Source organism: Amblyomma mixtum, chromosome 9, assembly GCF_055824585.1.
Source record: "Amblyomma mixtum isolate Tamu chromosome 9, ASM5582458v1, whole genome shotgun sequence".
NCBI classification, from domain to species: Eukaryota; Metazoa; Arthropoda; class Arachnida; order Ixodida; family Ixodidae; genus Amblyomma; species Amblyomma mixtum.
In genome coordinates, this window is record NC_143020.1 from 120273952 (window position 1) to 120295900 (window position 21949).

Below are 21949 nucleotides of genomic sequence, written 5' to 3' on the forward strand. Positions count from 1 at the left end.
AATCGAGCGCTGAATCCTGACGACGACGACGGCTCGCTCACTTCCATCTTTCGGCAGACAGTGCCGAAGGGCAACATCTTGCCGAACCCTGGCTTTGCAACCAACGACACAGCACTGCCGGTCCATTTTGATTGCGCATGCGACGGAGGTCGCGACAGAAATCAGTAGTGCGGTGACTCCAAATCGCACCTCGATTCTCGATTCGGTTCGACGGCGGCGCCGGCGGAGTGACACAAGCGGCACAAGCAGACGAAAACATTGTAAACCGGAAGTGCAGTACTAATTTCTGACACCGAACACACAATAACTGCGTAAACATGCATATAAACGACAACTCTGCTTGCTGAAATGCGAAATGTTTCCGAAAAGAGTAAGAGTGTGAAGTATCTAGAGCTTCTAGTTTGTTAAATGCGTGATTTCACGTTGGCACCGCGAACCAATCATAGCCCAGCACTTGTGACGTAAAGAGTACAAACTGACGTAATGAGTACGGATTCGGGCGGAAGTTCACCGCCGCTGGTCGCCGCGAGGCTCGGGAGAGGTAGTTTTTGAAAATGTATTGTAAATTATCTACTCGCCTTTGATGTATTGTACGCGGCATGAACGTTCAGTGGCCTACGCTCTACATAATGCAAGTATTTGTTTGCCAACCTCAGACACCCCTTTCAGGGACCCTTTAACTGAGCTTTTCACACGCTGTAGTTATCGCTGCTGATAGCCGGTGTCGATAGCTAGCCGAGAGATAGTTCCGTTCTGCATGTGACAGTGCTGTGGAATAGGTGTGCATGAAATGGGGATAATTCTGTGGAGTCGCTACGCACTTTCTTGCTAGCCATCGTCTCAAGGTTTTTACAGCGCGTGTTGCATTATTAAAAATCTGCTGCTGGAGTGCACAAACTTATTGTGCGTTTGGTCCGATATATTTGTAGATGTGCAGACATAAAACATGTATGCTCGTGATCTATAAGCGTGCTGGGTCGAAGCTTCCTGGTTCGTGCCGCCCCTGCCGGTGCGGCCGAGTACAGCGTCAGTTGAGAGGTGCATGCTGGGATCTGAGGCACTTGTCCGCCACGATGCTCTCGTTGGTCTGCACGAGGACGACGGTGTACGTGATGACGGCGCCGGCAATCTGCGACAGAATAGTGGACACGGGTGTCGATTTGCGGTCAATTGTACACGGTTGGTGGTACCGCTGAGCAGCTTACCAGCTAAACCCCAAACAACAGCTCTAGCCTAGAATGAATCAGGTACCAGAGCACAAGGTGTTTCAAACTTTTCAATAAAGATTTCTTTTTTTTTGCAAAGCCGTGAAAGTTACGTCTGTGCAGATTTGATTATACCACATGGCGGACATTATTTACGTGAGAGAGTGTAATTCTTTGTTTACGGGCACAATAATATATTGAGAAATTAAAGACCTACGACATAGAAGGCACTCCCAGTTTATGAAATTTTCGAATCAGCATCGTGCTTCGAGAACGGTGCATGGAAAATATACGTTTGGTAGCTCGCCAATTTGGCTTTCCCGCGTTACATATGTTGACAAAATGGCGTCGTTCCCCATGTTATCATCATGGGAATAACGTCAACATCTTCTACGTCCTAAAACACGTAAACTGGGTCTTCATTTGATTTAAGGAGCGCCCATTTTATCAATGTGCAACTTGGGAAAGCGAACATGAGATCTCAAAAGCGTTTCTTCAAGTTCGATGTCTCATAGGCGTTCGCCTTTGATTTCGGTGGCCTTCAATTTCGCAACATAACCTAGCGCTCTAAAACGAAAAATTTAAGTGTTGATAATTTAATTTTAGTTAGTTATTAGTCATTTTATTGCACTCTATCTCATAATGTCAGTCTTTGTGTAAAACCAAACTACAAGCACCGCACCGAAGTATCTTGCACGGCTTTTAAAAGAAAAATCTGTATTGAATAATATGAAGCACCCTGTGTATTATCACCTAGATGAATGGGACATTCATGATGAACTTACATGTTATAAACAATACAACATAAATAGGTACACACCTTATGGCCGTTAGCACACATTTTCCAGTTTCTGCTACAGCGATGCTAGATAATGCTGCCGCATTTGAGGACGCTGGTCGGCGGCTCTGATTTTCACTGGTAGGCTTTGTTGTGTGTTGGGTTTGGTACACTGACTCGAGTGCATATCCTATTTGTTTCTAGGTGTAAGTACTTTGAGCCTACTGAAACATCGTCGAGGTCACACTGAGGCTCGTCGTCCAGTCGACTCGACTTAGGCGTTCACTGATTCTTCTCAGTTACTGTTCACATTGATATGTTGGCTGAGTGACTGCCTCAACATCTAAGGTGGTGTGCCATACAAGCATTCAAGAAGTTTGATCACAAGCGGACAGCTCTCTTTTCCAAAACTTTTGGACACTGAAGATATTGAAGCAGGATGCGAGATAGCATTCCCACGATGGGTTAATATTGCTTTCGGTGCAGCATACGAAATTTCAGCGAAATGTTTTGTCAAGTGCGGGGTAACTGCCCGGTCACTTACGACGACAATCAGGGGGAGATTGATGACGAACATTCCGCAGCCGGTGAGGCAGCCTTGCAAGTCTTCCACGGCTAATAACAATATGTGCAACTGTGGAAAAATAAAGAGAAGCAGAGCGTCAGTTTGAATTAGTGTGTAAATATCCCATATTCAAGGAAAAGGAAGTCTTCTCTAATACACTGCCATCTGGCGTGGAAGCTACAAAAGATCGGCTTCTGTGGACCTACCCTGTGCGTGGCCGCATCAGAAAGAACTTCAAACTTCGAAGCTTGAATGATGCTCTGGATTCTTGATGCCTGGACGCGAGAGGAATAGAACAGGTAGTTTGCTGTTGTGCTACTGAAATAAATAAATAAATAAATTAATAAAAACGTTAGAGGGCACTGCGGCACCTCGTTTCACCTCGGCATTCATTTCGGACATTGAAATTTCGCGCCGCGCGTTAGCTCCGCCAATCTTACCGGTCACGTGGGCCAGTCACGTGGTGGGTCACGTGGGGGCGACAAGTGGTACGACACTTCCGGCGATTCAAATTTCGCGCCACTCGAGCCCCGACTACGCCCACTTTTGGTCGCTTTTTTGGCTCTAATTAATTAACTAATGACCAATTGGCACCAAATTTTTTGCCCGGCATCCTCACATCACCCCCCTTCGATTATAACCTTTTTAGACGATATCTGTGTATAGTTCCCCGAAACTACTGCTGACAGTTTTACGAACACGAAATCGTCGACATAGCCAAGAAAGGCTTTCGCTTAATAAATAAATAACCAAATGTTTGTAATTTTGTACGCCTGTATTACTCTGCAGGCTGAAGCTGCTGCCACAAATTTATGCTGAATTTTGGCTGCTCTATTCACGGGAAAACAAATACATAATATTGCATGCGTGTACGTACTCGCTACCCAGTCGCCTGATATTGTATGAAGCTATTAAAGGGTCCCTGAAAGGGGTGTCTGAGGTTGGCAAACAAACACTTGCATTATGTAGAGCGTAGGCCACTGAACGTTCATGCCGCGTACAATACATCAAAGGCGAGTAGATAATTTACAATACATTTTCAAAAACTACCTCTCCCGAGCCTCGCGGCGACCAGCGGCGGTGAACTTCCGCCCGAATCCGTACTCATTACGTCAGTTTGTACTCTTTACGTCACAAGTGCTGGGCTATGATTGGTTCGCGGTGCCAACGTGAAATCACGCATTTAACAAACTAGAAGCTCTAGATACTTCACACTCTTACTCTTTTCGGAAACATTTCGCATTTCAGCAAGCAGAGTTGTCGTTTATATGCATGTTTACGCAGTTATTGTGTGTTCGGTGTCAGAAATTAGTACTGCACTTCCGGTTTACAATGTTTTCGTCTGCTCGTGCCGCTTGTGTCACTCCGCCGGCGCCGCCGTCGAACCGAATCGAGAATCGAGGTGCGATTTGGAGTCACCGCACTACTGATTTCTGTCGCGACCTCCGTCGCATGCGCAATCAAAATGGACCGGCCGTGCTGTGTCGTTGGTTGCAAAGCCAGGGTTCGGCAAGATGTTGCCCTTCGGCACTGTCTGCCGAAAGATGGAAGTGAGCGAGCCGTCGTCGTCGTCAGGATTCAGCGCTCGATTTCTGAACGGCGTGTCCTTAAAAGCTTGGCCGACGCGCTGCACCGATCGTCGCTTGCGAACTGCCGCCCCACTACAAGCAGGGAGACACGGAGCGGTGAGCATCGCTGCGCCGCCCTACCCAAGCTCCGCTCACAACCGGTGTCGCACTTCGCCGCCGTGCAGCAATGCCTGAGCGCTGCTTGGGATGGTGTACAAATAACACAAGGCAAGATCGCCTTGTTATCAGAAATACTTCTCGAGCAGCGACAAAGCACGCCTGCTTATGTTGCGAGCTTTCGGCAACGGCACCGCTCGCGGGCGCTCAGGGCGACGAGCTCTGCTGCTGCCTGGCTGCCGTGGTCGTCGCTAGGCCTATTGCCTCTTTGGCACCGAAGCTGCAGCGGCAGGCGCTTCGGAAGTCGCCTGAGCTATAATACAAGGCTTACTCTACACATCGCTTTGCAGTCAACAGCATCATCTCACAATAAAATAATAGTATGGTCACTTTCCGCGACTCCTTCTGCAGCGAAGCGAGCGGGCGCCAGGCGAGCCGGACCCCACGTCGGGCCAGCGGCAGCTGCGAGACGGTTGTGGCAAGAAATTTGCTCGTATCACAGTCGTTACCTTTACCAGCAGCTCAGTATTGGTCAGCGATCCTCAAAAATGACACATTTTTCACATTTCTTATCCCAGGGTTTATTATTTACGTCAAGAACACACTTTAGCTCGTTTTTATGTCGCCGGCAGACGGGATCCAGGCTGGCCGGCCGGCCGGCATGCTCGGCGTACATCACGTTCGCACAAGAAAATGCAAAACAGCCATGATACCAGCGAGGATGCTTCCTAGATTCGAGCAACGAAAATATGTCTGTGCAAAAGTGGATCTTTCGGCAACGACACCGCCTGCGGCAACGCCGCGCGACGAACTGCGCGCTGGTCCCAGGCTGCCCTAGTCGTCGCTAGGACTATCTGGTTTCGCATTGAAACCGCAGCTGACGGCGCTTCGGAAGTTGCCTGCGCTATAATTAAAGGCCTACTATTCACATCGCTTTACTGCGAAGTCGTCCCATAATAAAAGATACGTTCGATTTCCACGATGCCTTCAGCAACGGAGCTAGCAGACGGTAGGCGAACCGCACAGCAGCAGCACCAAATCGGCTGTTGGATGAAATTTGCTTGTATCGCAGTCATCACTTTTACCAGCAACTCGGTATTGGCCAACGATCGTCAGAAATTATGCATTTTTGACATGCATCTATCCAAGGGCTTGCTATGGACGAGAACAAACAATACTAGCGCGTTTTTCAGTCGCCGGTGGCCGGCATCAAGGCTGGCAGGCCGGTCCGGCGTGGCTCGGCCCCGAGCGCCCTGAGCAGCGCGCTGTACGGCATCATGACGCTGCCGCTCTCCGCACTCGTATTGGCTCCCGCTTCCCGTCGTTGCGTTTTCCGCGCGCGGCTTGTCGTAGACATCCAGCAGGTTGGACGCAGGCGACGAGCTGCGATCGGTTGTTACGACGTCGTTCACAACGGCGCGCCGCAGCGAATCGCGCACACTTTTCGCACATGTGTCCCCGCCTTAAGGCTGAAATCCCATTTCGGCACTCATCCGCAAAAGTCGTTCCTTCAGCTCGGGGTCTATAGTACGAGAGAAGCCGCAGCGACGGTTGCGAGACACAGGTGAACATAGCAGACAGCGGGAAAGCGAGCGAGCGAGCGAAAGAGCGCGTCAACCGGAAGTAAACAAACCGATCTCGTCGATGACGTATTTGTGGGCGGAGCATGGTCCCGGCCTGTAATCTTTATTTTTTTATGGTTCGCTCCGGTGTACGAGTTGAGAGGGAAAAGGCTGGTGGTCATTTTTGATAGCCATTATCTCTGGTTCCGCACAAGGTAGATCACAAATTTTTGCGGTAGGATGATGGATCGTTCAATGTCTATCAATACTTCGACTTCTCTTTGCCTACATGGACACCGTTTCAGGGACCCTTTAAAGGCCTAAATGCTCCTTCCTCGGATAAAAATATCAGGCGACTGCGTGGCTTGGTGGAGCTACAATAAATGTTTCTCCAAGAACTCGCGTTCCGCAAACTTTTGTCCACGATAGTACAAACACACATTATATCATCAGAAAAAAAAAACAATTCAAGCCCTTCATTATTGAAAAAAATAATGATTCCCTTGCCCGCAAAACAAACGTTTATATGTGAACAGTTGTGGAAGTGGAATTCCCCACCCTGACGAGCAAAATTCTATTTCGAAATTCTCACACACATGCACATATGCGTGTGTGTGCGCGCGCATGAGCGCAAGGCTGCGGGATAAAATCCCGGCCGTGGCTTTGCGCATTCCAGTGGAACGAAATGCAAAAACGACCATGCACTGGGGATTCCACCATTAGCGCACGTTAAAAGAACCCCAAGGTGACCGGAATCAGTCCGTAGGCCTTCACTACGGCGTCCCTCATTTCCCACGTGCACTCTCAGGACGCTGAAGCAATATTGCTGAGCAGCCTGCGATGCTATTCCATATTATTAAAGAGGGGAATGACGCACACGCACATGCACACAAGGGGAGTGACCATTGAGTTGCAAAGATATACTTACTGCCACAACTTTTCAGAATCGAGTGGTCAACAAGGCTTGCTTACCTCTTAACAATGCAAGAGCGGGGGCTAGTTGGTGCTTCATACTGATCAAATCGCGCTACAAGGCACAGACACACGAAAACACAAACGGACGAAGCGCGTATTTCTGAAAAGCTGCCTTCACCTTCCTGTCTATAATCTGGCCAGTGACCTTAACCAGTCTAATTCTTTATCTTCGAGAGCTATTGACGGTGTGCTGACGCAGTTTTCTGTTCCGCAAGTCCTGAGCTTGAAGGCTTCAATGATTTCACGTTCAGTTTTTCTTTTTGTTTTTTTGCTTACCTCGGCACTCATACGACTGGCCGCTGCTGTGGTCAGCACAACTCCCGCAGCCATGGCCGCCACGTAAATCCAGCGGATCGCCTGCTGTGTGGCGCTCGCCTTGGACATGGCCGCGCTGTACAGCATGCCGCACAGGTAGAACACGCTGCCCGCGTAGTACCACAGCGCCTGCGGCCCCACGAAGGAGTTGACCTTGCGCAGCAGCCGCTGGAGTTCGACCAGGTTCAGGCGCACGGACTCCGCGGCGAGGCCCCTGGCGTCGGCGCCCGGAGACAGCGCGTCTTCCAGGCAGCGTCCCGCGGCGGCCAAGTACTCGCGGATGAGGCTCGAGAAGTACACGATCTGCCAGAAGACCAGGTTGTACCAGGCCGAGATGAGGAAGCAGCTCCCGATGTACGCGGGCACGAACAGACGCCTGACGTGCTCGCTCTGGTCGCGCATTAAGAAGAAGGAGGCCGCTATGTGCGCCCTGAGGCCGACGACGTGCTTGAGGGCGTCGACCAGGGTGTACAGGAGGCAGAGGAGGGAGACCTTCCAGAGCCGTCGACGCGCGAAGCGTGAGTCCAGGCGGAGTTTCGGTTCGAGCTTGGCTGCCGAAAGGACGATGTCCGCCAACTGTTTGCGCCTGAGCAGTAGGTTCAGGAAGTTGAGGACAGCCTGGATGTAGACTATGAGGTAGATACCGGACTGGATTACGAAGGTGATCTGGTCAACCGGTTTGCTGAGCCAAAGCCGTATCATAACGTAACTTGACCCGATGCAGGAGAAGACCGTAGCGCAGGCTATGAAATAGATGACGTGAAGCAATCTTCGAATGGGCGCCGGCTTCGACTCGTTTTGCGAGCCTCTTGTTTCGTGGACAGTGACGTCGGTGAACGGACAACCGGATATTTTGCAAGTAAATATCATGACTCGGAGCCCATGGTAAACTGCAGAAGCTCTCATATCCACGCCTTTTCTACCGTACGACGCCGTGTTTGCAGAATTATGGAGAAGCGAGGGCACCTTTAATTTACGAAACATTTCGCAAAAACAAATGTTTCGGATGTTCTAAGCATAGCACGCCTCTTTTTCAGGAATAATTATCGTGTTGTTCGGGAACGGTAAGCGCGAGAACGAGGCTTTACAAGCCCACTAAATGCACAGGAGAAATTTGCGGGGAGACAAGACCTTTGCCTTGTGATGAGGAATTGCCGCTGCAGACAAGCAAAAAAAGTCCATGGAGAGAGAGCGCAGGTCAGGCTCTTTCCAAATCTGTCGGGCTTTCGGGTCGCTAGGATTATGGCGGTTCGTGCCTATACGCGGAGACACGGCATTGTGGGGAATGAATCGACACACGCGAGTGAATGGAGGCCGAGAAGAGAGAGGGTGCCGGAGTCTATCGACTTGTTCGAACCGTTGTCTTTTCTCCGTTCGTTCTGTACTTGCTTTTTGGCGCGCTGGGTCTGTGCGAAATAGGCCCGGCCTGGTCGCTCAAGAAAGTCAAATTTGCTGCACGCTACCTTCCTTTCTGGACTTCTGTCACTTCTTATGAATGGCGTATCGGATCCTGTAGGCTTTCAGTTGTCAATTAGGCTACTGTTGTCGAGGTTGGCTTGTCAAGTTTTGTATGGCCTGGGCGGCCGGCGTTCGATTCGATCGTTACGCTGCTTCAGGTGGTGCGCGTTGCATTTGCGCCGAAAATTTTTCCCGTTGCAAGCCTGGTCATAGAGAATCGACGTTAGCCAAAAATTACAATTGGGGGCAAAAAACGTCGTCAGGCTTGTTTTTTGTTCAGTCTTTCAAATGACTCTGAATGGTCTTTTGGGACTTAGAATACAGTAAACGAGCTCTGAGGCTTTTTGTATAATTTGTTTCGGCGTACCAAAACCTTTTCCGTCGACTTATTCTTTTATGGGTGCATTTGCTAGTGACGACATAAATTATTGGCTTTTTGTACTTCTGTGTGAGTATCCCGAGCACTGCTGGTGTGAACTGGATTAGAATGTGGGGATATAGCTGAAGGCTTCTATATTATCGACGCAACGGCTTCACAGCAATGGTGGCACCTTTTCCTGGCAGCTGTGATTAATTGACTGTCTTCCTCCACGGTTTACTTCTTTTTTTTCCTCCCGCACGCAAAGACACGGCCCTCATTAATATGGAGCTAGAATGGGCGCAATGGAGTCGTTTCTGCTCTTGTCTTTCTCTTCTAGGACGAAGGAGCTGTCTTTCTCATCATTGCACCGAGAACAATACCCAAGGACAGATGGAAATGAATAAGAAACGGGCGTGCTGCACCATGCTGCACCAACACGAAGAGTGCCGTGCGTCAAGTGGAATAATCGTGCCTGCAGTGATCGATAGAGTTGGGCTACATTCAGGCACGCCTCTGCTGTCGGGAATGCGAAACCCGTTCGATATCCCCCCGCCCCCAATGGAAAGGGGAGGGGTGTGTCGAACCATGAACCTTGGTTTACGCAGCGACTGCGTATTCCTCAATATTTCCGCGACGGTGTTTCCTGCGGCGGCAGAGTGCCTGCAGAATGGAGCAGACTGCAGGCATCTGATTTTGCGTACAGGTAAGACTGGTAAGTAACGAGAGCAGATATGAAGTTGTTTATGGCGTAGGAGAAGCCTTCAAAATTTTGGAGCTTTGCCTGAAAAGACTCGCGGAACAGCTGGTAAGACGTGAGTGTGTTGCTAGGTGACTGTGCCGCTATTGAGGTGGTCTACTTTCCTGCAGATTTGCTGACCTAGAATTTCCTCGTCGTATAGCTCTTACATCCGTATCAGTGTAACGGCTTTCTTATGCGCAAAATAACGTACTTTGAATTTGAGTGCGCGGTAAAGAATATTTATTTCGCAGTTTTTGGGTGATTACAGCAAGTGGCCTTTTCCGCACATTTTGGCGTTTCTCGCTTCAAGGGACCACGTTTATGGGCACAAAAACGGGCATAAATGTAGCGGAAATTTGGAGTTGCAATTATTACGCGCCTTTCGTATTTATATACCCTAGGTAGAGCGGAGATGTAGCGAACTTCAATGGACAGCTACATGCTTCCTTCCAGATACCAGTGAGCGCATCGCATTACACACCTTTACCGGAGTAGGAAGGGTCGAACGCATGTTTCCTGCCGCGTGGAATCAGCTCATAATATTGGCATCCTGGCTCTACCTGCCAGTAACTTATATCAACCGCCTGTCGCTTGAATAAGATTTCGGAAAAGATTTACTCTTTATGAGTAGTTTAGTCCGGCGGCGGAGCTCGCGGTGTCTGTTCCTCTTCTGTGTCCACGTTCGTTTGCGCTGTATTAGTTTTTTTTTTCTTTCTTTCTTTCTTTCTTTCTTTCTTTCTTTCTTTCTTTCTTTCTTTCTTTCTTTCTTTCTTTCTTTCTTTCTTTCTTTCTTTCTTTCTTTCTTTCTTTCTTTCTTTCTTTCTTTCTTTCTTTCTTTCTTTCTTGTTTCCTCAGACACAGTCCAAGAGGGGGCCGAGGCTAAAGGCGACGGAGCGCCTGACAAGGGCCCCGGCCCCCTTGTACAATGTACATAAAACGAAACTAGCATAACAAAGTTCGGTCAAGCAGTCGTCCTAGGATCAATGGGAAAACAAAAGGTGGCTATTATTTCCTGTCAGAATTACACGGCATTAGAAACAGTTTCATTTTCTATACAACAGAGTGGCGATACAAAAAAAAAAAACAGTAATTGAGTGGTACATCGGGAGTATACTGAATAGAGCATCAAACCAATACATGATTTACACATTAGCACTTTATACCCAGTAGGCGCAACCGTGAGAGTCGTCGCCAAGTGAAGACATTAGATCATATTACAGTTGGTAAGACATGACAAGAGGAATATAAGATAGAACAAAGGTCACACTTTTCGGAATAGTTACAGTAATGAGAATTTAGTACCGCTGTTCACAAGAAACTTCTTACAGTATTTCTTAAAAAATTGTGCACCTTTATTAAAGTCTATCTGCATCATATCTGTTCTGTTCAAAGCATTCGTTATTTGAAAAGATAATGCTTGTCTTCCGTAGTTTGTTCTAACTGGCGGCATTCTGTATGGCTGGGTTCATCGTGAAAGACCAAGAAGCCCCGGAAGCCAATCGGACGCCCGTGTGTAGACCACGCAGGAGGGAGCGATGTTCTGGAGTGACAAGTCCCGCGTGGTGCCAGTCGCCCAGAGGAGCCCCGCGCCGCCGGCAGCGGTCCCCAGCAAGACGCTCAGGCACCGGGCACTGCTACGGAACGAGTGCCACCCGTTCTACGCGGGCTTCCGCATAGTGGGCCGCATGCACCGGCTGGTGGGCTGCTGCTTCCTGGAGAACCTCGCCTCCGCCAACCACGAGCACGTACGCGCCAGGAGGGTCAGCCTCTACCTGCTGTACCCGGTCTGCATCTGGTGCTACCATTTGAGTGAGGAGGTGTTGCTTTGTTTGAGCCAGTTATTGCGTGCACGCTGCAGCCTTTGTGAAAAAGGACTAACCCGACGGCATTGATTAAGACGCTACTTTCACTGAAAACGGAGATTTTATAAGTAGAAAAGGGCGAAAATCGAAATCCAGGTGTTGCCACTATGCGGGCCCGTTTGGCAAGTGAACTGTAGAGGGTCGAAAGTTTTCGGGTGCTGATCCCAGAGCCTATGCTAAAGCATAGAATTAGAATAGATGTTTGCTAACCGCGAAAGTTCAATAGAGTAGTCCCCACTGTCTTTCTAAGCCCTGTATTGCCCTGTTTTGTAGAACTCGTTGAACCGTCTGCATATACGGGAAATAACTCCCTACGCTATCGCTTCATACACTTAAGGCGGGCCTTAAGTGTCCCCTCCAATTTTTCTGTGACCTATACATGAGTGGGGTGTTCGCGGAGCGCAGCGATCGGAGTGGCAATGTTCGTGCACTCGGAGCGGCACAAGCAAAACATGAAGGACTCGGACCGCCTCAACAAGACCATCTTCGTGGCGTTCCTGTCGGCCCTGAACGTGGAGGCTGGCCTCAACAACGTGCTGCTGCTGCTGCAGGCGCCCAAGTTCGTCGAGCTGCTGCGCATCTGCGGCCTCATCGAGCTGCACACCGCCGTGCCGCCCTACGTGCAGCAGCAGACGGTTCGCTTCGCCTGGACCTTGTTGGCCTTCCAGGTACTACCTCCACTGGCGTCCCTACTTCCTTCCTCATCGACACTGAAAAAAAAAAAGACAAGCACTGAGTTAAGGCAGAGATTTAGGCAGGTACAATATTGGGATCCATTGGGGTTTTTTGGCGGGCTAGTTGGTGCACGAAGTCAAGTTACGCCAGTCACACCGACGACACCGGCGCTCAATCCTAGGAACGGGCGATTCACATTTGCGCTGTGCTTTCTATTCTGGGATCTGGGCCGTGCAGAGAAGCAGAGATGATCTGTTGGCAGGCGAACGCGTAAATTTTTGTTTACGGCATGCGATGGTGGCGTCGCCTGCACCGATGGAAATCGTTTGGGAAATAACCACAAAGTAGAGCAAGAGAGATAGAGGCGGAAGAACGTCTATTTGAACAGAACCGTTGGAGTCGGTCCCATGAAATGAGAAGGAAACGCTAAAATTATGCACTAACCGTAACCACTTTCACTAAGAGTATCTCAAGTAGGTCTGTAGGTTCCTACTAGTTATTTACGGCACTGCAGGCACCGCTGCGCTTTTAAGGCCCAATCGGATGTGTGTGAGGCATGCCTTCTTGTGCGACCGTTGAGCCGTGTTTCGTTTTTGTTATGCCTGACGTCTCCGCTTCTGCAGGTGCAGGGTAGCAAGCTCCATGCTGCTTCGTTAGTCTCAAACATCCCTCACTGTATTTCGTCGCCATTCTGAACGGCCGCGAACAACGTGGCTAAGAGCTTCGAACTATCGCTGTCGTGTAGCTTACGGTTGGGCTGAGGTCACCTGCTCTTATTTATTTATTTATTTATTTCGGTATACTGTCAACCCCAATCGGGGTTTTTGCAGGGGTGGGCTAGCTTGGTGTTTTGCGTTTTTGCACCGCAAACAAGTTGGTCAAGATAACTAAAAACTGATCAAAGCTTGATCAGGATCATAAAATCCTATGAGCTCGATGCTACTTCGTTAGTCTCCGCTGCTGAGCTGATTGGGCCATTGATTCTTTGGGTAAAGATAACGTGAACAGAGAGGCACACTAAGTAACGATAGAGGCATGGTTCTATCTGTATACACCATAACCTTTACTTGTCTTGCGCCTTTGACCTTACCTTCTGTTGGTGTGTACATCAGCAGGCCAATATCGCAACCTTCTATTCCGGTGCCAGGCTGCCGTGATCATCCTGAACGTGGGGCTCAACGTCTACTCGGCCTTCGGCACAGCGCTGCTGCTGGAAGAAGGGGGCGAGATGGAGCCGCCCCTGATGAAGCTGGCCATCAGCAACGGCCTCCTGGGAGTGGCGTACCTGTCGTTCATGTGCCTGAGCACGCGGCTGCTGCTCATGTACGTCTCGAGGGCCATCGTGCTTTACCTGGGCTGCATCTACAGGAACCTGGACCAGTGCCTTCGTTCGCGGAGCACCCCGGAGAGCAGGTACGACGACAGCTTGTTCACGCGTGGCTATCGGCCGCCGCTGCGCGATGATTCGAATTGGTAGCTCATCTCTCACCCTGGTATGACGTCACGATATGACGTCACTAGGCATGTTATGACGTCAGAAGTCATTCTAAAGGTCAAACGTAGCTACCGGCCGCCGCTACGCGAAAGGCCGTTCATGAGCGTAGTATTGCTTTCGCAATAAAACAGCTCGTTTCATAACAACACATGGAGAAAACTGCACAGCGGCCAAATACTGCGTTGACCGCTACAGTTCTACGGGACGCGTGTACAAGTGTGTGGAATAGAACTGCGCAGAGAAAAAAATATACCGGTAGCCCTATTGAGAAAGAGTAACAAAAAACATGGGTTTGGATTTTGCCATACACTCGTAAGCGATTTTGTCTGCATACAACAGGCTTACGCTGTTTTGTGCTGTTCTGTCGTGCGCTGGTATTTCATGACATAGTGGATGAATCCAGGAAAGCGCTCTATAGGCCGGGATACATGGGGCGCCCGTACGGTGGCAGGCGTTCGACGTCGCGCACTCGACGCCCGGAGAAAAACACCCACCGCCGCCGATCTGGACCACCAAATATTTCACGCGCGGCGTCCGGCGAGACCGGAAGTGGCGGCTGACGCTGCCAATGGCAGCGCCGAAAGCCCGCTTTTCCGGTTTGATGGCTTGCACCTGCCGCCGGCATAATGGCCGCCGTGACCGACGAGCTACGCAGTATTTTGGAACGGAAATGTTTTTATCGTCAAAATAAGCGATGCATCAAGTATAAAGTGTCGCCTTTTTGAGAGAACACGACTTAATCTTGGATCGAAATGCCTTGAAAGGTGTTGAAGAAACCGCGCCGCTGGTATTCGCGGCTGAGCTAGCATCCGAAGGTGCGCGACTTCATGGGTCTGAGAACACATGTCCTTGTAGATAGCTATGCACGCGTGCTAAAGTGAGTACAATGGTGTCGAAATGAACACTTGTGATTTTAACAGAAGGATCAGTGTTGTTGTTCTCAGCGATCTCTCCGCTCCATGCTATTTGCCACTTGTTCTCATTTACTCTCCCTGCCTTATCAGCACAACTACTGTGATCAGGTAAGGCGTTTGGATCCGAGCCCTGTCGCCTGTTCGACAATAACCGCGATGTTTTCTAGCAAGCAGTCGCACTCATAGCAAGTTACGGTAGCGCTTGGGAAGGAAGTCTAGCGAAGAAGCCGGTAAAACAAGAGGACGAAGGAAAGGGAGACACAAAGGGCACGGGCGCCGCCGTATTTCTGTTATACAACATAGATGATTCAACAGATCCCACAGCGGTGCACATGTGTAACTGTCGAGGCAGTATAGAAACTCGGAATTCGTACTTGGCGCCGTTGGTTGGACAAGTCTGTCACTCGTCGTATAATTTTACGCCCCTGTGCGTTACTTTTTCTTCAGCGATGCGGTGGTGCGCATCATTGCGATGGTTTCTTTCAGCGAAGCCTTCAAAGAAAGCTATTTTTTTTCGGCTCTCCTTCATGGAATTTAAAGGGCACGTACTGCAGTTTACCACGCACAAGTGCCCACAGCATTATAATGACAATTAATCAATCTGTCTGTCTGTCTGTCTGTCCGTCCGTCCGTCCGTCCGTCCGTCCGTCCGTCCGTCCGTCCGTCCGTCCATCCGTCCGTCCGTCCGTCCGTCCGTCGGTCGGTTGGTCGGTCGGTCGGTCGGTCGGTCGGTCGGTCGGAACAAGTATTTTTCCAAGCTTGGAGTGCTTCAATTTAATTACCCTGTTGCTGTGTTATGCTGTATCTTAACGCCTCAGCTGGCAAAGCGACTGACTGCCTCACTGAGGTGGTTTGTACGGGGTTTGACCACCAAGAACAGGTCAAACTTTCTCTAATCTAAAAAGCTTGTTCTCGAGGATTCAAGCAGGCTTTTGTATATGTTCTGTATTTAAGAACTACAGGTGAAGAAAGAAAGAAAGAAAGAAACAAACAAACAAAAACTTGCCAAGGCTTCTGTGCCACATTTATGAACAAAAGTTATTTATTAGAGCAATATCACCGCGTTAATGCGGCCGGGCGAGAGAATGTGAAAGGAAGGTAAGTGCTGGGACACTCTGGGATGCTTCAACAAAGCCGAAAGGGAAGAGACGAAAAATGTGAAATCGGAAAATGCAGAGGTGTAAGGGCATATGTCTTTGGGCAGGAAGGTTCTGCTGGTGGACAACATGCGGGTCCAGCTGGCGTTGCTCAAGAGCTGCGTGGACCTGGCCAGTTCGCTTCTGGGGCCCAGCCTGCTGTTCGCGTACGCCTACAGCGTGGCCATCCTGTGCGCGGCCGCCTACTACACCATCATCCCGGAGCTGCAGTTCCGCGTCCGTCTCTTCTTCTTCTTCTTCGGATCGCTGCACTGGCTCAGCATCCTGCTGCCCACCGTGACGGCGCACCGAATCAAGGGAGCCGTGAGTATAGCTATACATGCGGCACATCACATAAGCTTCGCATTAGTACTACATGCAGGCCGCTGTCACTGCGAGCTCTGCCCTTGAGAACCTTAGGCGAAAGCGGCACATTTGCGACATCTGGTGACAGAGATTGGTTCTACAGCGACAACTGCTGGGGTACCTTTCACTGTCCTGCGGCGTCGGCTTTGGCGTAAAACGACGAAACGCGAGGAGGAAAGGGGAGCGGAGGGAAAGAGAAGGTGCAGCGCGCCACGCTGATTGGTCAGCATGCAGTGACGTCACGCATGATGTCACTGCAAGGCGCCTTGATGAGTGGTCCGAATGCAGGTACATCACGAGTGACGGAACACTATCACACACACTATATCCGAGGAGGCAAATAATGTTAAATAAACAACACTTTATTCACCGTCGCAAACAGTCTTCGCTGCATCTTGGGTTACACGGTGGTAACCAGTGGCAAAATTTTCATTGCATCCTCGTGGAGAATGTAGCGAAACTAATGCACTCAGGTACGAACGTTTTGTTCCTCAGGCACTGATGCCAGCTGCACCCCCAATCACATATTTGAGGGATATTCGCGAAGCAGTCATGTTGTCAATTTTGTTTCAGGTAATCGAGCTCCGGAGTGCTGTTCAAGCGGTCTCAATGGCAGACTACTCTGACGACCTCTTGGCACAGGTGGATCTACCGTTCCTTGTAGATAATTTGTGCTGTCTTCGCATGGGGAAGCCTTGTAACACGTTTTTAGAGGATGGAGAAGGGTATATCCGCACATTTAACCTTGAAAGTTATCCCAAAACTTATGGGCGCACAGCTTTCGCACGGACAGGTTAAAAACTAAAGAGAAAAGCTTTGCTACGGCCGCACTAGCAAGGAGTAAAAATGAAGAAATACTGCTGAAGTGACTGTTATGTTCCCGTTTAAATGGGGCAGTTTGAAGTGGTGGAACCAAAACGAAAGGGTTAAGCACTCTTTGGTTTCTCCAGAAGGCGGACAAACGTCCCTCGCCTGTGTGTCGTGCCGTTAGGGAATGCGAAGACGATCTCTCTGGCATCGTTCAGTCACTAGCTGTGCCTGATTGGTCAACGCAAAAGAGTGGTTATCAAGAGCTTACGCCAACCTCCATGACGTAATCAGAAGAGAAGTGGAGGCCGTGGTACCAACCGGACTGTCCCATAGTTCAGGTGATGTTGAAGCCCTGAAGTTTTATCGGTAGGGCCATAGAGGAAGGAAAGATTAGGAGAGGTCCTCGCACGCCAAAAAGTGTGCCGTAAGTCACGCGCTTTCACATGGACTACTGCGAGTCATTGACCGACGGCGCAGCCAATACTAACTCTGGGCGCAGCGGCGTCGTCTGCTGCATTGTCTGCTGCGCATGCGCAAGCGCGCTGAGACAGCGGCCAAGCAGTGGGGGAACAAAGCAAGACCTACTGAACTACAGACCTGCACATTTGGCAGTGCTCCTGCGCGCATGTTCTAGTTCATGCCTTTTGCCGCTAGGATAGAAACACTACGGGCAGCGTGGCGCTAATATATACCTGTTGAGAAAATGGCCTCCTCCATCATTTTACTTCAAACAAGGCAGTTTTGTCGTTTGTCCACGTAATCATTAACATCCATTTATCTATGCTAGGCACAGTGGTGCTGACGAAAAGAAAGCGGATAAAAATATCCAGAGCGAAAAAAGTGGTTATTGTGGATATTTTTATCGTTGATGTTAAGATAGCAGAGGAAGACGAAACAAATGTATTAAATATCTTGCTCAAATTGGCAAACGATGATGATGATGACAGCAGACGAACAGGTCAACCGAGCGCCCTCAACGGGCAATAGGCTAACGAAAGTTGGCGCACGCTGCTCCATAGGACCCCACCATATGTGCAGGTCTGTAGCTCAGTAGGTCTTGGACCAAGGGGGGGAGGGGGGGGGGGGGGGTGAAAGAGGAAGCCTTCATGTCCGGCTTCAAAAAATGTGACGCAACGGCTTCTCCTGATTTCTTTCCTTCCTCCATAGATAGGGTTAACAAAGCAAGTGCCATCACATTGAGGTATGTCTTCGGCAGAACGGCGTATTTCCTCCGTAAGCATTCGCGTACTGACTTGGCACGGTGTTGTGAAACAAAAGTTCCATGCATATTAAAATATGCTATGCATCGCGTAGTGTCTAACATATACTCTAGCTTCCACTTCCATTTTGTTCGCAATTTTTCGCTGCAGTTTGGTTATTTTCTTTCAGTTGAAGCTCTTGGCAAATGAACGTAGCTCAAATGTTGTGTGTCGTTGGTGGTTGCTTTTGCTTTTCGTTTCGGTGCAGGAGAAATCCGTTGCTTGGGCACGGTGACAAATAAAGAGGTAGCGCATGAGCCGCTTCGTCGAAACAGTTTTCGCAGCGGCATTCAGTGCAGCCCGCGTTCGGTGGTATTGCGTATTGGCCATTCTTAGTTACTGCGCACAATTTATTTCATTATCATTCACAGCTACGGATGATGCTGAACAGCATCAAGCACGACGACCTCAAGTTCACTGGTTGTGGCTTCTTCGTGGTCGACCTGTCCACTTTCGCTGACGTAAGTGCCGCATGTGGTTGCTTGCGCTTCCTAATACACTTGGAAGTATGCTCCAGGAGAAGTAGAGACCTAAGAAGCTGGAAGGCCTATATCAAGTTGGCTTGGATTTTTGGGGCTCGTAGATTTGCAGAGCGTTCGTGACTGAATGGATAACTATTGCGAGAAGAGCTTTGACCGTTTCCTTTGCTCATGTCACAGTGTCGAACACCTGAACGCTCACACTATCCACCTGAATTCGCAGCCTCATAGGGCAGTAGACGTGACGTTTTCAATCATACTCGATTTAGTTTACTCTTATCGACACCCTGGTGAACTGGCGAATTGGTCGAATGAACCTACTTCCCACAAGACGGAGGTCCGACATGGCACGGAGCCCAGGAAGGGGAGGCAGCAAATTGCTGTTTCTGGTTTGTTTGTTTATGGGGTTTAACGTCCCAAAGCGACTAAGGCTATGAGAGACGCCGTAGTGGAGGGCTCCGGAAATTTCGACCACCTGGGGTTCTTTAACGTGCACTGACATCGCACAGTACACGGGCCTCGAATTTCTCCTCCAAAGAAATTCAGCCGTCGCGGCCGGGATCGAACCCGCGTCTTTCGGGCCAGCAGCCGAGCACCATAGCCACTGAGCCACCGCGGCGGCTTAAATTGCTGTTTCTGGCACAGTTTGTTTCTTAACCTATCTGATTTGTGAGCACGCGTGTTCTTGCAAGTACAGAGAATGAATCAATGTGGATTTCGATTCGAGGACACTACACTCGCGCCATTTATCCTTCAGTAAGTTTTCCCGTGGACTGTATGAGTGATCTCTTATTACGCATACATAAAAAAAAATACACTCTCTCTCGTGGTAGAGAGTTGACGTAAGCGTGAAATGCTTTGAAGTACTGGCGTAGCGCGTTATAGACTGAACCTTGTTACAGGTAAATATATCGTCTCAGCCAAACACAGCTACCCGTGCGCAGCGCCTCTAGGCTGGCAGAGTGCAGTGTCCAGGACTATACCGTCCGCCGCCCTCATTATGTACAACTGGTTACTTGCTGCGCCGATGGATGACGCCTTGGCTATTTACAAGACCTCAGTGCCAGCACCTCCGCTAGGAACGAGTTCAGGATGCAGGGTAGAGCTTTTGTCACATGGGCACCAGGGGGAAACTGAAAGTTTCGTCAAAGGTCATTCAGGTTCGGCTCCGATTTTGCTCCCTCCGTTCTGGCGCCAAGGGCATCCACGGCGCGCTGACAACGGATTCTAAAAGCATTTCATGCACACAGCGAACCTCTGCGCGAGGCTTTTCTTAACCTTATCTTTGCTCAAAATCAATTCCAGCTGCATAATTTCTTTCTGATTTCGGGTGAGACAGTGGAGATTTACTCTATTGGCTTCTGCGAAAGTATCAAGCTTTAGAGCCTAGTGACAGGTTCTCAAAGTGATCGCGCCTGTATAATGCACCTGGGATAGCACCGCGCTGTTGTTGTTGTTGATTATGGCGATCGGAGAGTGCGCCAGACAGTCTTGTGCACGAAAACGGTGTTGAGGATATTGCATCGGCTTTGGAGAGTTACTGGAGGTGTTGCCTGCATTTGCAGCTGTAAATGATAATTCGTAGCTCCTCTGATAACATGTTATGCTTTTCACTCTTTCAGATAATGGGTGCTGTCATCACGTATACGGTCGTCTTGGTTCAGACGAACGAGAGCTACCTCAGAGGATCTCTCGAACAGTGCACCAACGTCACCGTCGCATGAGCGGAAAGTCCCAAACATGGAGACTACGCCTGGCAGAGCTCTCCGTGGACGACAGCAAGATTTAAGACTTGCTGCTTCCCGCGAGAAAAAACAAGCCAGCACTTTGAGGTTACTCTCCTCACACCGAAATGCTTTAAGTCGAATAAAGATACACGACAGAAGGTGAACGTAAGCCATCACTCGCTGCAAAGGAATCAAGAGTGAACATGGAAGAACGAAACCATAGGTTTTAATTTTGCGACTAAGGAACTGAGTATATCAAACTCGAAGGGGATCGCGAAATAGTTCGATATAGCGATGATTCGATATATAGAAAGAAGCAATACGTAAGCTTATTTATCTGTAACGAAGATGTAAGAATGTCCAGCCCAGATGTCCTATGACATAAGAAAATATCGTATTTCTGCATAGCAAGTAAAGTGGTCCACAGCTGTTAGCCAAAGCATAATGATCAAGTGTCCGGTTTTCCGAAACAGTGAGATGCAACCTAAGCGGGTCACTTAGGACACATGACCTTGCGAGGCCAGCACGACCTATCCACCAGATAGTGAGAAACTGACCGCCGTGGCTGGTGGCAGTTAAATTATTAGTTGCTCGGGATGCGCAACCTGGGCCGCACAGGCCTCACCAGTGGGAACACCTGCAATCTCAGGGGGGTGGCGCATCTCTTAACCGCCGAACCACTGCACCGGCCTGGTACGCGGACTCCCAGTGGTATTTGAAGGTTGTGCGGCTCTACGGGCCCCTTTTGGTCATTTAAACTGCGCGCGCTCTCTTCCAGTCGTCTAGGTGCACGCCCAGGCAGCGCAACTGCGCATGGCCGAACTGTTGCTCGCTAGCGGAGCCAGTGACGGATGACGTCGTGCTTTCAACGCGGTTGGAATGAGCGGCTGATGTGGCGATGGCTGCGGTGAAGGCTTGATAAGGGCAGCGGAGCGGCGCGTGGGTGGGTTCCTGCTGGAGCGTTGCTGGGGCGCAGTCGCGCATTCGGCGGCCAGCACGAGCCATCAGGATGTGGTACGCGGACGGCGGGGGCGGCACCCTACGAGGATGACGAGCTAAGATGGAAGTGGCATCTGCAAGGACTCCCACTGCGCTACTCCAGAATCGCAGTATGTCCTTCCAACCAAAAGGAGCCCTAATTGGTCTATTTTAAAAACCCTACAGCGATCCACTTAACGTCCTAAACAGGGCTTAACCTTCCTTGGATTCCTTGGATACCTTGGAATTAATTTAAAAGCTATTTGAAAATCTCATCTTCTAAAATAACACACGGAGTTTCACTGCAATTTTCAGTGTGCACCTCCGGCTCATTGTTTTCAAGTGGTAGTGAACAGGAATGAAGAGCGCATCCGTGATTGCATTCTTGGCGATTTTTCGGGCATTTGTTTTCGCACTTGTCACGAACAGGCGCCGTTATCTGATTTCTTTACACAGTTTCATTGCTAACACGGAACTCTCATGCTGGAACACCGCGGATGACATATTCCTTGGGGGTATACATGGTTTGCGTTACATTGCATTCATGCCTCCAATAGGTACCACACGTCTCGCAAAGTGTGAAAAAGCCTTAATACGAACGACCT

The 21949-nt window shown here is 49.6% G+C and overlaps 3 protein-coding genes across 5 annotated transcripts in view; 2 read left to right on the plus strand and 1 right to left on the minus strand.

The window, feature by feature from the left end:
* Positions 1-1027: 1027 nt before the first annotated feature.
* LOC149331029 (uncharacterized) lies at positions 1028-7991 on the minus strand. Its single transcript, XM_089559540.1, has 4 exons — positions 7047-7991; positions 2755-2823; positions 2528-2617; positions 1028-1129 (listed from the first exon to the last, which is right to left on the minus strand). The coding sequence occupies exons 1-4, from the start codon at positions 7989-7991 to the stop codon at positions 1028-1030; spliced, it is 1206 nt and encodes a 401-aa protein (XP_089415666.1).
* A 1262-nt stretch (positions 7992-9253) lies between these two features.
* On the plus strand, positions 9254-20497 carry LOC149331030 (uncharacterized). Its single transcript, XM_089560043.1, has 7 exons — positions 9254-11452; positions 11911-12173; positions 13328-13593; positions 15794-16049; positions 16665-16733; positions 18532-18621; positions 20262-20497. Exons 1-7 carry the CDS (start codon positions 11179-11181, stop codon positions 20361-20363), a joined length of 1320 nt encoding a protein of 439 aa, XP_089416169.1. The 5' UTR covers positions 9254-11178; the 3' UTR covers positions 20364-20497.
* An 856-nt stretch (positions 20498-21353) lies between these two features.
* The window catches only part of LOC149331031 (chitinase-3-like protein 1), a 177264-nt gene continuing 176668 nt past the window's right edge, over positions 21354-21949 (plus strand). The window contains exon 1 of one of the 3 annotated variants that reach the window (XR_016285533.1): positions 21354-21475. The gene's annotated coding sequence lies outside the window, so the exon portion shown is untranslated. The remainder of the gene's footprint in view (positions 21476-21949) is intronic. The other 2 variants (XR_016285534.1, XR_016285535.1) reach the window with 2 other exon arrangements.

What these genes read in the sequence shown, in the direction of transcription:
- LOC149331029 (XM_089559540.1), bottom strand. Translation starts at nt 7,991, where the DNA reads ATGAGAGCTTCTGCAGTTTACCATGGGCTCCGAGTCATGATATTTACT. An exon ending in CCAGTCGTATGAGTGCCGAG is followed by an intron (nt 2,824 to 7,046) that starts GTAAGCAAAAAA and finishes TCTCGCGTCCAG; the next exon opens with GCATCAAGAATCCAGAGCAT. An exon ending in CTGATGCGGCCACGCACAGG is followed by an intron (nt 2,618 to 2,754) that starts GTAGGTCCACAG and finishes ATTTTTCCACAG; the next exon opens with TTGCACATATTGTTATTAGC.
- LOC149331030 (XM_089560043.1), top strand. Translation starts at nt 11,179, where the DNA reads ATGTTCTGGAGTGACAAGTCCCGCGTGGTGCCAGTCGCCCAGAGGAGC. An exon ending in CGCACCGAATCAAGGGAGCC is followed by an intron (nt 16,050 to 16,664) that starts GTGAGTATAGCT and finishes ATTTTGTTTCAG; the next exon opens with GTAATCGAGCTCCGGAGTGC. An exon ending in ACCTGTCCACTTTCGCTGAC is followed by an intron (nt 18,622 to 20,261) that starts GTAAGTGCCGCA and finishes TCACTCTTTCAG; the next exon opens with ATAATGGGTGCTGTCATCAC.